The sequence below is a fragment of the Nuphar pumila genome, chromosome 2, assembly GCF_984573655.1.
Source record: "Nuphar pumila chromosome 2, dmNupPumi1.hap1.1, whole genome shotgun sequence".
Classification (NCBI taxonomy): Eukaryota; Viridiplantae; Streptophyta; class Magnoliopsida; order Nymphaeales; family Nymphaeaceae; genus Nuphar; species Nuphar pumila.
This window is the reverse complement of record NC_143250.1, coordinates 110,778,395-110,793,065: the sequence shown is the minus strand read 5'-3', so window position 1 is coordinate 110,793,065 and position 14,671 is coordinate 110,778,395. Positions and strand designations below refer to the sequence as shown.

Sequence of the window (14,671 nt, the reverse complement as noted above, 5' to 3'; positions counted from 1 at the left end):
ATTTGGTTTTAACCTTATACACCCACCTACAACCTATGATCTTTCTTTCTTTAAGAAGATTTTCAATGGTTTGGGTATGAGATTTCTAAAGCCTCAAGCTCAATGTTCATGGCATCTATCCATTCAAGATGATCTTTGGCTGATTTATATGTATTGGAATCAAAGTAGTAAAATATTTTTGCTAAGCATGATCTATATTGAGAGGAAAATGACTCATAAGACGCAAACCTATTTGGAGGTCTAGTTTCCCTAGTGGATCTTCTAAGGGAATTAGATTTCGAGGATTTAAAATTAAAATATTTTTCTAAGGTACTAGGCCCAACATCAATGTCTCTTTTTCTATACTGAATAATTGATGGTTCATAGCTATCTACTACACAATTCTCATCACCAGCAGTATGCAACTAAGGTTCTTCATTCATAATATCAATGCACAAAGTATCTTCCTTATCTTTAAGAAGCAATTAAAAAGAAATGAATAGTTACTAGTTTTCTTAGGCACATGTTGATAAAAAAACAAACTTTCTAGTTCTAAAAAGGTCACAATTCAAGACATATAGTTTATTATTTTTGAGATTATAACATCTAAAACCTTTTTGTGTTTCTCTATATCCAAGGAAGACACATAATAGCTTTAGGAGATAATTTGTCATTTTTGTGGTAAAAACAAAACATTTGCAACCAATGGTTCTTAATATACAGTAATCAGGAGAAATTTTATAAAGTTTTTCACCAGGTGATGTTTTGAAGCTTGATAGAGGTCATTCTATTTATAAGATAAACAACAATAAGTGTAACTTCAGCCCAAAATTCTTTAGGAACATTTTTCGAAATGAGGAAAGTTCTAGTAATTTTGGTTCATTTTCATAGGATATGACAAAGTTTTTATGCTGGCTGTCACAGGCCTACCGCAACCCTCCTCCTTTATCCGGGCTTGGGACCGGCAGTGTATAACTACACAGGCGGAGTTAATTGATGGATCCATCATTCAAAAGTATGGTGAATGATTATTTCAAATATTTGGGATCCATCATTCAAAAGTATGGAGAAATTGATGGAGATGTAAATCATAGGATAAAGGTTGGGTGGATGAAATGGAAAAGTGCTACTGGAGTGTTGTGCGATCGTAGAATGCTATTGCGGTTGAAGGGAAAGTTTTATAGGACGACTATTAGACCCGCTTTACTTTATGGTACGGAATGTTGGGCTGCCAAGAGACATCATATTCAAAAAATGAGTGTAGCTGAGATGCGGATGCTTAGATGGATGTGTGGAAATACAATAAAAGATAAGATTCGGAACGAAGAGATACGTAAGAAGGTAGGTGTTGCACCCATTGAAAATAAGATGCGAGAGAATCGTTTACGGTGGTTTGGACATATTCGGCGAAGGCCTAATGATGCTCCAGTTAGAAGGTTGGAGAAATGGGAAAATATATTAGTTAAAAGAGGTCGGGGTAGGCCTAGGAAGACTTGGATGGAGATGATAGGAAAGGATATGAATGCTTTGAACTTCACCGAGGACATGGCGTTGGATAGAAATGATTGGAGGAAAAGGATTCATGTGGAAGACCCAAAATGAATTTCTTTTTTGGTTCATATCGCTGACCCCAATTGTTTTGGGATGAAGGCGTAGTTGTTGTTGTTGTTGTAGGAAAGTTCTAGTAATTTCTATAATATGTCTATTTTTTCTTTCGGCCAATGCATTTTGTTGAGGAGTGTAAGCACAAGATCTTTAATGTATAATCTTATTTAAATTTAAATATTTTTTTGAAATCATTTGACATAAATTCTCCCCATAAATCAGAGCGAATAGTAAAAATATTAGTTTTAAATAGGTTTTGGACTAAGTTGTGAAAATTTTTAAAAATTTCAAACACTTCATTTTTGTGCCTAAGAAAATAAATCCAAGTGTAGTGAGAATAATCATCAACAAATACCACATAATAAGTACAACCACCCTTAGATACAATTTGTGCCAAGCTTAATTCAAGCGGTTTAGAAGGAAAAAATGTTCTTTCATCAAAGGGAATGACATTCAGTTTACCAAGAATGCAATCGGTGCAATCAAAATTTTTATTACAAAAATTTCTCAATTGAGTAACATTGGATAATTTAGATATGTTAGGATGAACTAGCCTTTGATGCCACAAAAAAAGGTTCAATTCTTGTACATTATAACAAAAAGTATTTTGAGAAATGATCAGCTAATCCATGTAATAAATGTCTCCTTCTCTTTAGCCTTCCCCAATCTGCATCCCGGACTGAAGATCCTTCACCAAACATTGGTTTGACGAAAAAGAGATTTTACAACCATGATCGACTTTTTTAGAAACGAAAAGAAGATTTAAATTGAGTTTTGGAACAAATCTAATTTTAGGTATAGAAAAATTAGAGAGATTTTTTCAAAATACTAATCCCTTTGATATTAAGAAAAAAATCATTCGTAGTGAAAACACTAGATCTACTTAAATTATTTCTACATTCAGAGAGTAAAGAACTATTGGGAGTCATATGAAAAGAAGCACCAGAGTCTAAAAGCTAATAAATCTTACTAGGAGGATAAGAACAGGAGACCGTGGCACCTGTGATGAACGAGGATGAGCCCTTGAGAAGCGGTTGTAAGGCTTCTATTAGTTGGTCCAACGACATGTTTCCAACGGACTTTGAAACCCCATTGGTCTCGTACTTATCCCCTTGTTATGCATCTACACTCGCCGCTCTTCGCTCATATTTTCCTTTAAAATCGGTCTATAAAGCTTAATTTTCTCTGGTTTGCCACAATTATGGCAAATAACCTTCTTCATCTCTTCATCGCTATGTTGCCTCCCAAAGTTAGATTTGGTGAAATGAAGAGGCTTGTAGGTGTTGGTACTGGCTTCGGGCCTTGATACGACTAATACATTGTCTTTGGGTTCCTTAGGCTCATACATGGATTTCAACCTAGTTTCCTCCATATATTCTTTGACTAATACTTCATGAAGGGGGTGGAGGCTCATCCTTCCCACGATGAGTAATGGTGACTCTTACATTCTCGAATTCCAATCTAAGACCTTGCATAAATTGAAAAAATTGCTCTTCCAAGATTTGTTTCTTTCTTAGGCGAGCATCATTAGGTATGTCATAAATGGGCTCAAATTTAGCCATTGGGTCTCAAAGTCACTTTAAGGCTCCATAATACTCACGGACTCTTTTGTCAGTTTTTGTCCCCTTATGAATTTTGTTACGTATTTTCTATTTATGAGCAACATCTTTTTTAGTAGATGTTTGCTTGATAAAGGTTCAAGCTTCACCCGTTCTTTCACCCTAGGATATTCTTGCATGGTTCCTCGCACATGCTACCCATAAAAAGAGAAAGTATTTTATCATGACCTACTTTCCATACCTTATAGCTACTTTTGTAATCTAAGAGAATTTTTTCTCTCTTTTCCCTTGAGTGTCTCCTCTTTAGACGTACCATTTTCCCACAACAACCTTAGCAAGAATTGGTTGAGGTTCCGGAGTGGAACCATCAACCAAATGTGATAACTCTTTCTCTACTAAAATCCTCTTCTCCACGATGGCCTACATGTAATTGTTCCCATCAAATTTGATGTGGACAATAGTTACGACCTCCTTGTCTGTCATGGAAGCAAAGAGCAAAGCAGAAAGAAAGAGAAAAGAAGAGAAGAGGGAGAAGAAGATGGTGATAGAAGATGAGGTTAAATGGTAGCACACTTCCTGAAGCAACACTCCCTCGATCTCACGGTCTTCAATTACAATTTACAGTCAACGAGCTCCAAGGCTCTGATACCACGTAATGAAAGAGGAAAAATACAAGTAGATGCCCCTTATAGGCTTACAAGAGTATGAGAACACAATGACCACTTATGGGTCAATAGAAAAAAACATTCACATAAGCCACTTATGTGCTGCAAACACGTAAAAATAATGGATCTTATTGAGAGAATGGGTGCTTGCGAAAGAAATACACATCTAAGGGGAAGCACCCCTATATATACACAAAGGAGATCCAATATGGCTGTTGGGAGCATCCCAACAGCTATATTTGGGCAATGACAATATTGCCCATTAACAAAACAGAATTTACAAAACAGAAAAAAATAAAGGAAACCAAAAATATACAAAGACACAACTGCCCCCAATAGGCACAACCTATACAATGAAAAGACTAAAATACCCCTTTTGGGTATTACTTATTACAATTATATGAAGATATGTATCATATATATTTATATGTATATAATATGTATGTATATACATATATGATCATATACATGTATACATGATACAACTTAACAGAAAAGAAGTAGCACTCGGTTAACTTAGGTTGTTTGCATCAATTTGGTGAAAAGCTAACTCTGAGTCAGAATTTAGGGAACCAAATAACTTAATGTTTTCCAAAGCATAAACCGGGATGGTTGATTGAAGTGGTTCAACTGTGAACGAGGGCATGCCCTGAACCAGCTGTTTCATGGTTCAAGTGTGGCTTTCGAACCTTCTACCTGCACTGGTTGCTTTTAAAGTTGGTCAAATTTGTGTTTGCTTGAACATGTTTAATCCAAAAGTTTCTAACTGTCCAGTCAAATGCCCAGCTTTTAAAACAATTGATGTTTTCATGTCCACTTTCTTTTCCAATTTTGTTGCTTTGATAGAATGTGACTGAAAATTTCATTGTGTACAAGGAGGTATTCTTAGTAAGATGCTCATAGCATGATCATTAGTTTCATACAGATGTCTTTTGTGGAGACAAATCATACAACTCTGGATCACTTCAGCAGCTTCTGTTTGTCATAGCCGGGCAATTAAGGAGAGTGAACATATATTTCACTTTATTTGTCACAAGGTCTAGCAACCTTTATTCATAGTGACCATATTGTTTCATATTGATAAATTTGTTATTTGTTGACACTTGCATTCTTGATGTTCCATTGGCATGGAACATCCACAACAGGCAATGTTATAAAAGTAAATGGGATGATTATGGAAATGTTGATATCCAAGATCATGCTTTTAATTTGATTTTTAATAAATTGAACGCCTTCCACTAATTTTCACGTCCTCTAGATGCGAAAGAAATTTAAGGTTATACTCTGATGCCTTTCAGTGATGTTGAGGCCTCATGCATATTTGCTGGGCACTTTCTGATTTAGAGAACAGAGATGATACTTTATGTTGGGTAGGTATTGTGTGGTAGGGTTCTTTTTTCCCTCTCCCCATTTGTTTGGGAAGGGATCTGTCAATAGCATGATGAACTCTTCAGGGTTTATGAATGAGTGATTTGAATGAAAAGTTTTCTCATACATGTTTTCAAAGAAGAAAAAAAATACTTTCTCAAGGTACTTTAATTTCTCTCGTGTAATTCAATTTTAGGTTTGTTTTCTTGTTGCTTAGTTGTATATATTCAAACAATTGTGGTTTATGATATTGCTATGCTTATATCATAATATAGATAGTTGGTTACTTGCATCAGGAAAAGGAGCTGCGGTACAAGGAACTTGGAATAAGAGATAAAATCACCCTTAGTAGTGGACGTTTCCTTCTGGGCAACAAGTATTTCATTTTTGCCTTTGCTTTTTTTTTTTTGTTCCTCTTATCTTCCATAAAAGTTAACTTTTCAGTTAGCATCATAGTCACCTGTACCATTCAGGGTATTGCTCGGAGATATTTTCAAAAGTGATTTTTCTTGGGAAAATCTCGGAGGCTATGAATAATAGAAAAGATAAGAAATAATAGGTTTTATAGTATTTTTCTTTCAAAAATATAAAGAAATAATTAGAAAAGGTTTTAAAATATAAAAGAATTAAAAAATGTACATAAAATTATATAAAAAAGATGTTTTTAATATCTCAGTAAAATATTCTGATAATATCAGGATATTTGAGGTTCTGGTGATATTTTGAAAATCTCTGGAAAATCTCAAGAGAATATCGGCTGACCTTGACATATTGATAATATTGTGATATTTTCATCATATCGGCCGTATTGGTGCCTATGGTTAGCATATTTCAGCCATGCTTCCTCTCATTAACATTAAAATATGCAGGATATGTCTATCCATTTCTAGAGGTCAGCCCCAAGGGTGTTGGGCTTTGGCTGTCAGACAGGTGATCACGCTTTGATTCCTGCAATTGTCACCCCCTTGCGCAAGCTGAAACTCAGCATAGGCCCTGGGGGTGAGGGTCTTAGCCTCGGAGTTTTACGCCTCTGGGACGAAAAACATAGGTATAGCAGGCTTAGCCTGCTTGAGTGGGTACAGGTAAGGAGGGTACGACACAGCAATTCCAAAAACTGTGGGTACGGGGACACGACTATCTATCTATCTATCTCTCTCTCTCTCTCTCTCTCTCTCTCTCTCTCTCTCTCTCTCTCTCTATATATATATATATATATATATATATATATATATATATATATTGTTTGGACTTTGACACAGGTCTAGTTGCGATCTGGGTCAGCTTTGACACAGGTCTGATTCAGACCTAAGTTGAAACAGATCCGGATCTGGTCTGAATAAGACTTGGGTTTGGACTTTGACACTGGTCTAGTTTTGATCTGGGTCATACCTAGGTTGAAACTGATCTGGATATGGTCTGACCCAGGGCCGAATAAGACTTCGGTCCATTCAGACCTGACTTTACCCAGGTCTTTGTAATGAAGTATGCGGAAGAATTTAAGAATGCCAAAGCATTCACAATGTCCAACACGGACAAATGAAACAACCACAAGAGAGAAAATCCACCAAGGGATATACGAAGGGCCTTATAATAAGGCTACGCACATAAAAGAATATTTCTTTTATTGAAGAGGAGCTCTCTAAGAGCCATAGCACATACAAGGGGGGTTCCCCCTATTTATAAGAAAAGGAGACCAAAGGGGCTCCCAATAGAGTCGTTGGGAGCCCCCAACGGTCACAATTGTGACCGTTGGGGGCCCCAACGACTCCATTGTGGGGCCCCTTTTGGTATCCCAAAAAGCAATTTTAGAAAATAAAAAACAAAAATAAAAAAAACAGAAAAAGAAAAGAAATAAAACAAGTACCCCTATTGGGTACTTGTGAAAAGACCATAATACCCCTATCGGGTATTATGGTGAATACATCTATATATATATATATATATATATATATATATATATATATATATATATATATATATATATAGATGTATTATTACATATGTCTTAACACCCCCCCTCAAACTTTACGGGGAGATAACCGAAAGTTTGCCAAGAAGGAACAAGAAGCGAGGAGCAGGCAGGGCTTTGGTAAAGAAATTTGCAAGTTGATATTCTGAAGTGACGTATGACAGTGTAACTGTCCCACAAAGATATTCATCACGTATATAATGACAGTCCATTTCAATATGTTTAGTCCTCTCATGGAATGTGTGGTTTCTGGCAATATAGATGGCACTTTTGTTGTCGCAACAAAGCTTCGAAGCACCGGTAATTTCAACTCCCATATCTTGAAGAAGACTTCGAAGCCACACAAGCTCCATTGTAGTAGTTGTCATAGCCCTGTATTCTGCTTCAGTAGACGATAATGAGACTTTTTGTTGTTTCTTGCATCTCCAAGCAATTAGCGAATCTCCTAAGAAAACACAAAAGCCAGTAGTTGATATTCGATCATTTGGGTTTCCTCCCCAGTCAGCATCAGTATAAGCCAGTAAATCTAAGGTAGAGAGTGAGGATAGGAATAGCCCTTTAGTCAAAGTATTTTTGATGTATCGAATGATCCGAAGCACAGCACTCATATGCACAGATGTAGGAGCATACTGAAATTGGCTTGCAGAGTGCACAACATGAGCAATATCAGGCCTGGTGATAGTCAGATAGGTGAGGGAGCCGATGAGTTGTCTGTAAGGCGTAGGATCATCCAGCAGAACTCCATCCTCCAGTCGTAGTTTAGCATTGATAACCTCGGGTGTCTCCACCTTTTTGTCATCTGAAATCCCAGATTTGGAACATATGTCTGCAGCAAGCTTCATCTGTGACAATATATACCCTCTAGGAGAGTATGCTACTTCTATACCAAGAAAGTACCTGAGAAAACCCAGATCAGACATATCAAAATTATGTTTTAACATATTTTTAACATTAAGAATATCACTTTCATCATTGCCAGTGATGATCATATCATCAACATAAAGCAGAAGGATGATGATACTATTACCTGCACGTTTAACAAAAAGAGCAGTGTTAGTATAACATGAACGAAATCCCAATTTTAACATGATAGCACTAAATCTATCATACCAAGCCTTAGGGGCTTGTTTAAGACCGTATAAAGCTTTTAATAACCGAAGAGTTTGACCTTGGTTAACATTAATTCCCGGCAGAGGGTCCATGTATACTTCTTCATTCAACTGACCATTAAGAAAGGCATTTTTAACATCTAATTGAAATATAGGTCATTTCTTAGATGATGTTACCGCTATTAGAGTTCTAACGCTTGTCATGCGAGTCACGGGGGCAAAAGTCTCATCATAATCGATGTCATATTCTTGTGAATATCCCTTAGCAACTAATCTAGCTTTATAACGTTCTAGGAAACCATCACTTTTTGTTTTGACTTTGTAGACCCATCGACATCCTATAGCTTTTTTATTTGGAGGAAGGTGAACTATTTCCCAAGTTTTAGCCTTATTTAAAGCATTTAGTTCTACTTTCATTGCTTCAACCCAATGAGGAATATTTTTTGCTTGATTATAGTGGGAAGGTTCATAATAAGAATGCAAGGCAATTAGACAAGCTCTATATTTAGGTGAGAGAGTTTCATATGAGACAAACCTATTAGGTGGAATTGATTCTCTAGAAGAACGCCTAAGGGAGGTTTCTTCTAGGGGTTCATTAAGCCGCAAGAATTTTTCTAAAGCACTAATAGGTTGTGCTTCCTCACGCCGAGTGTAGACTCGGAGATTGTCACCATTAGTTGGTGATACACCATTATCATGAGTATTTTCTAAAAATTCTGGATGACTCAAAAGGTCATCATTTGAGTCTTCTAAAAGATCATTGATAAACATATAATCAATTTCATTTGGTTTTTCCAAAATTTCAAATCCATTTTCATCTTCTAAAAAGGTCACATCTTTGGTGACAAATAATTTATTGTTCTTATAGTCAAAGCATCTATAGCCCTTTTGATTTTCACCATATCCTAAAAATACGCATTCTATTGCTTTAGGTGACAATTTATCTCTTTTATGTAAAAGAACAAAGCATTTACACCAAAAAATACGAAGACGATTATAGTCGTGTGTCATATTGAAAAGTTTTTCATAAGGAGAGATATTGTTCAATTTTGAAGATGGCATCCTATTGATTAAATAGGTGGAGGTTAACACGGCTTCGGCCCAAAAACTTTTAGGAATATTTTTTGAAATGAGTGAGGATCTAGTGGTTTCTAAAATATGTCTATATTTTCTTTTCGCTAGACCGTTTTGTTGAGGAGTTCTTGGGCAAGATTTTTTATGACAAATGTCATGTTGTTTTAGATATGATTGAAAATCATTTGATAAGTACTCTCCACCCGAATCGGATCTAAGAATGGATATTTGACTTTGAAATTGATTTTGAACTTTTGCATGAAATTCTTTGAAGAAGTTTAAAACTTCTGATTTAAAGTTAAGAAAATAAATCCATACATATCTAGTATAATCATCAATAAAAGTAACATAATACGAATAACCACCTTTGGATAGAACCGGAGATGGTCCTCATACATCGGAATGCACCAATTCAAAAGGTCTTGTTGTCACAAAGGTTCTAATAGGGAAAGGAGTAGACTTCATTTTTCCAAAAATGCAATCTTTGCAATTGATATCTTTTTCTTTACAAAACTTGTTTCCAAAAGGAAAAAGATACATTTTAGAGTAACTTAGATGTCCAAGCCTTTTATGTCAAGTTTCAATATTTTTGTCTTGGACATAAGTACAAAATGAGGTATTTGGAAGTATTAAGTTATCCATAAAATAAAGGTCTCCCTTCCTATGGCCTTGCCCAATCCGTTTCCCGGACCGGAGATCCTGCACAAAGCACCCTTGGGATGAGAAAGATATTTCGCATCCATGATCGGCTATTTGAGAAACGGAAAAGAGGTTAAGATTTAATTTAGGAACTATTCTAACTTTTGGAACAAGAAAATTTTGAACATTTTTAGAATCAAGAGTTCCAATACCATTTATTTTGAGAAAAGTTCCATCGGCCGTAGAGACACAAGATATTTTTGAATTGGTGTGCACATTGGTTAATGCATTTTCATGAGGAGTCATGTGAAAAGAGGCTCCGGAATCTAAAATCCAAGAGTACGTACCGGGAGGTGATGATGAGGCAATGGCGGCACCGGAGGTGGAAGAAGTAGCCTTTAGAATTTGTTGGAGAGCCAAGGAAATTTGTCCAAGAGTATCTTTGAGATCCCCGTTCTTGCCGTCATCTTCTTTGGTGGATGATTCTTCAACGGAAGCCACCTTTGGCTTGAATGCCCCATTTAGCTTTGGGCAAACGTGTTTAATATGTCTTGGCTCATAACAATGATGACATATAATCATTTTTCTTCCACCACTCCCTTGCTTACCAAAATGAGGTGGTTTGTATGTTTTAACATGATTGTCGGGTTTAGATACGGCAAGAACTTCTTCTATGCTTTTACCCATGCTATGCCTAGTCTCTTCTTGGGTAATCTCGGCAATAGCCTCTTCTAAGGGAGGAAACGTAGATCTATGGAGAAGTGAGGATCTAACTTGTTCAAATTCGGGACGAAGCCCAAATAAAAATTGAAACAATCTATCTTGTTCCATTTGTTTTTGTCTTAGTACCACATCCTCCATAGCCACCCATTTAGGCTCTAAAAGAGCCAATTCATCACACAAAGGATTTAGAGCACTATAATAATCTTGTATGCTCATGTCACCTTGTTTTGTGGTTCTTACTTTTTCTTGCAAAAAATAAGCTCTTGCAAGATCCTTTTGGGTAAACATACTCTTCATAAAAAACCAAGCTTCATTTGCCCCGCGGAATTTTGCAATATTTGCACATACCTTGATTTCGACATTATTCATAAACCATGCTAGGATTTTTGCATGGTTGCTTTCCCAATCTTCCATTTGGTGATTATAATCTTCAATGGCCTTGAGACGAGCATCGCCTTCAAGTGCTTTCTCTTGATCTCCTTCCATCTTTGTGAGCTTAAGTTGGGGTTCTGGAACGGTTCCCATTACATAACCCCAAAGCTTCTTGCCTTTAAGATTATTCTCCATTGCGGATGCCCACATCATGTAATTTTTTCCATTGAGTTTGAATGATAGATCGATCTTGACTTCCATTGCTACAAAATGAAGATGTGAGAAAGAAAGGATGTAGAGAGAGACACGATTTTACCTTAGAAGATCGTATGGCTCTGATACCATGTAATGAAGTATGCGGAAGAATTTAAGAATGCCAAAGCATTCACAATGTTCAACACGGACAAATGAAACAACCACAAGAGAGAAAATCCACCAAGGGATATACGAAGGGCCTTATAATAAGGCTACACACATAAAAGAATATTTCTTTTATTGAAGATGAGCTCTCTAAGAGCCATAGCACATACAAGGGGGGTTCCCCCTATTTATAAGAAAAGGAGACCAAAGGGGCTCCCAATAGAGTCGTTGGGAGCCCCCAACCACTCCATTGTGGGGCCCCTTTTGGTATCCCAAAAAGCAATTTTAGAAAATAAAAAACCAAAATAAAAAAAACAGAAAAAGAAAAGAAATAAAACAAGTACCACTATTGGGTACTTGTGAAAAGACCATAATACCCCTATCGGGTATTATGGTGAATACATCTATAAATACATCTATATTTATATATATATATATAGATGTATTATTACATATGTCTTAAGAGTCTTATCTCAACACCTTGTGCCAGGTGTTATGAAAGATATTAGAAAAAAGAAAAAAAGTAAAAAACATGAGAGAAAGAGAGAAACAGATACAGATCTGGATCTGGATCTGGCCCAAGTCTGAATAAGACTTGAGTCCATTCAGACCTTATCATAACACCTGGTTTGTGTGCCAGGTGTTATGAAAAACATTATATATATATAAAGAGAGCTGACTTAGCGTGCCGGGTACCTTGCTGCCGCTGCCGGTGAAGGAAGAGGAGCAAGATCTCTCCCTCCAGCACCGACAGAAGAAGAGGAAGAGAGGACGTCAGGTACGCATCCGCCTCTTCCCCCTCTCTCTCCACTTTCTTCCTCCGTTTCTTCTTCTCCTCCTCTCTCTCGTTCCTTCTTCCCTCTATTTGGTTTCGTTTTTTCTCGCTCCTCTCGATCCCCCTCTCGTCTTTTCCCCCTATCCCTATTTCCTTCTTGTTTTCCAAACCAGATAAAAGGGGAACCGAGAGAGAGGGGGAAGAGGAGAGAGAGAAGGGAGAGAGAGTCGAGGGTTTCGGGGGGGGGGGGGGGAAGGGGGGGAGGGTTGCATTTTGTTTTTTTGTTTTGAGTTTTGGGTCTCGAATCCATGTGACATTGGTGGATTACAGAAATTAAACTCATGGTCAACATTTGAAACAAACCGTTAACTAGATTATGGGATGCAACTTGAAACATGAGTTTTGGTGCTTAATTTAACTCCATACAGCAGCAGCATCGCTTCTGACATTTGTCTTGTCTAATTATATACTGATATGATCTTCGTCAACACTTCATACTTTCCTGATTTTATTGACACCCAAACGCTGAACCAGCCCCCCATCATTTTTGTCTTTCTCCGTTTTGTGGAGTTTATGTTGTCAAAGCCCATGCATTGAACTGTTGCCATTCAGTTTCATTCCTCATTTTATTTGCACTTGTACCTTTTTTGCAATGATCCATAAATCACTCCATGATAGGCTGAAGTAAGCTTTAATCAGTGAAATATTTTTAATTCTCGGTTTTCATAGACTAATTACTTGGTTAAAGTTTATTTAGTTAAAACTGAAAAGCGTGCCTATTTGCTAAAATAGGCACCTAGGTGATCTAGGTGCTGAACCAACACCTAGCCAGTGCCTTGGGGGCATGATTATAAAGAGAACATTGAAGTCTTGTATTTCTCCATTAGTACGATTAAACAAATTTATAAAATGTTATTTGGTAATTTTTTATAACTTTAATATTTATATTTATATATTTTAGAATTTTATTTATAAATTAGTGCATTTATTTAGGTTTAATGATGACACCTGCGCACCAGGGCCCTGGTGCGCAGGCACCACCTGATGCTTTCGACTGCATATGTTAAGGTTCCCAACTTGCTCATCAGATTGAAAATTTCAATTCCTTTTAACGTGATTCCGCCATTTTATGAAGACTGTCTACCAAATAAAATAAAACTGAGCTGTTTACCGGAGGATATTCATGTTATGTGCATGCAAATCCAATGTATGCAAGTGTAGATACTTCATGGTTCCCAATGTATGTGACATATTTTTTATGAAGATAGATATTTGTTATAATTCTTCATTTGCAGATATGCTCGGACTTTCATATTTTTCTACTCCATTGGACTTCATCTTCTCGTATTCACCAGTCTATATAGAATGTCGGCTCTAAGCTATCTCGGGTACCTGAAAAAACATAGCCTGTTAACTTTTTTGGTCTAATCTTGTTTCTTTTATTCGCAAAACTAACTGATCGTCCTTGTCTCTGCAGAACCACCCCTGCGGTAAGCGAGGCGCATTTGGCAGCAGAGAAGCTAGCAAACTTGCATTGATTCCATATCAGTTTAGTGTACATCAGAAACCTGTTATGTTCAATAAATTTCTTATTAGAGATTTAAAGCAAAGTTGTACTAAGGATGGTTTGTCTATAAAATGTTTTTCCATATTTAACCTGTGGAAACCCGCTACCGGGTCTGGAGACATAATCTCCGCCCGGGCGCTGAAAATGCCTGTACTGAGTACCCTCACCCCCAGGGCCTATGCTTGCTTTGGCTTGCGCAAGGGGTAGTGCCCGTGGGAATCGAACCCCAACTGCCCATCTGACAGCAGAAGCCCTTTCCAATTACGCCAACCCCTTTGGGCTATGGTTTGTCTATAAAATGTTTTTTCATATATAAACTGTATAAAATGTTATTTTTTGAGTTTCAATGTTCAAAAATGTTTTTATCTGGGCCTCAAAAAGAGGGACATTGGGCTTTAAGAATCAGGCTTGGCCATCTTTTAGAGACAGGCTTAGTCCAGTATATTTTTGCTACAATTGCTTGTACCTGCAATCCAGTTGGCATCTCACAATACATGTCGTTTTGACTCAATCTAACCTCGTAGGTATTAAATGCATAGCTGATATAGCAGCATCAACCTTTGAATCATGTTTTTTCGACAAAAAACATGTTTTTTGAGTCATAAAATTGGCATATTTACAACCATTGATTTTTGTTCGCCAGAAAAAACTGTAGAAAGTTTGGATTCTAGTGATCCTAAAGAAGGTTCCTACTAAACATCTGCAATGTGAGATGTAACCTCAACAAAAAAAGGGCTTTGTCAGGTCGATTGTGGGTACAATTGATTGTAGCAAACATCAAACCCAGCTTAGTCATGTGTCCATCAAGGGGAAAAGAATGTTGCCCACTATTCTCAAAACAGGCGTGTGCCCATCTTGGTGGATTACTCGTAACTAGGGTTGCAAACGGATAGGATTCAGGAAGTGC

General features: G+C 37.0%; 1 protein-coding gene across 4 annotated transcripts in view; it reads left to right on the top strand.

The window, feature by feature from the left end:
* Positions 1-13,848, top strand: part of LOC149846727 (protein CASP-like) — a 52,539-nt gene extending 38,691 nt beyond the window's left edge. For 2 of the 4 annotated variants that reach the window (XM_089996525.1, XM_089996528.1), the window contains 3 exons: positions 5,473-5,552; positions 13,493-13,585; positions 13,675-13,848. In XM_089996525.1, the coding sequence (XP_089852651.1) occupies positions 5,473-5,552; positions 13,493-13,585; positions 13,675-13,735 (234 nt within the window). In that variant the 3' untranslated portion in view covers positions 13,736-13,848. Of the gene's footprint in view, positions 1-4,733; positions 5,000-5,472; positions 5,553-13,492; positions 13,586-13,674 lie in introns of those variants that run through there. The other 2 variants (XM_089996526.1, XM_089996527.1) reach the window with 2 other exon arrangements.
* Positions 13,849-14,671: the final 823 nt, after the last annotated feature.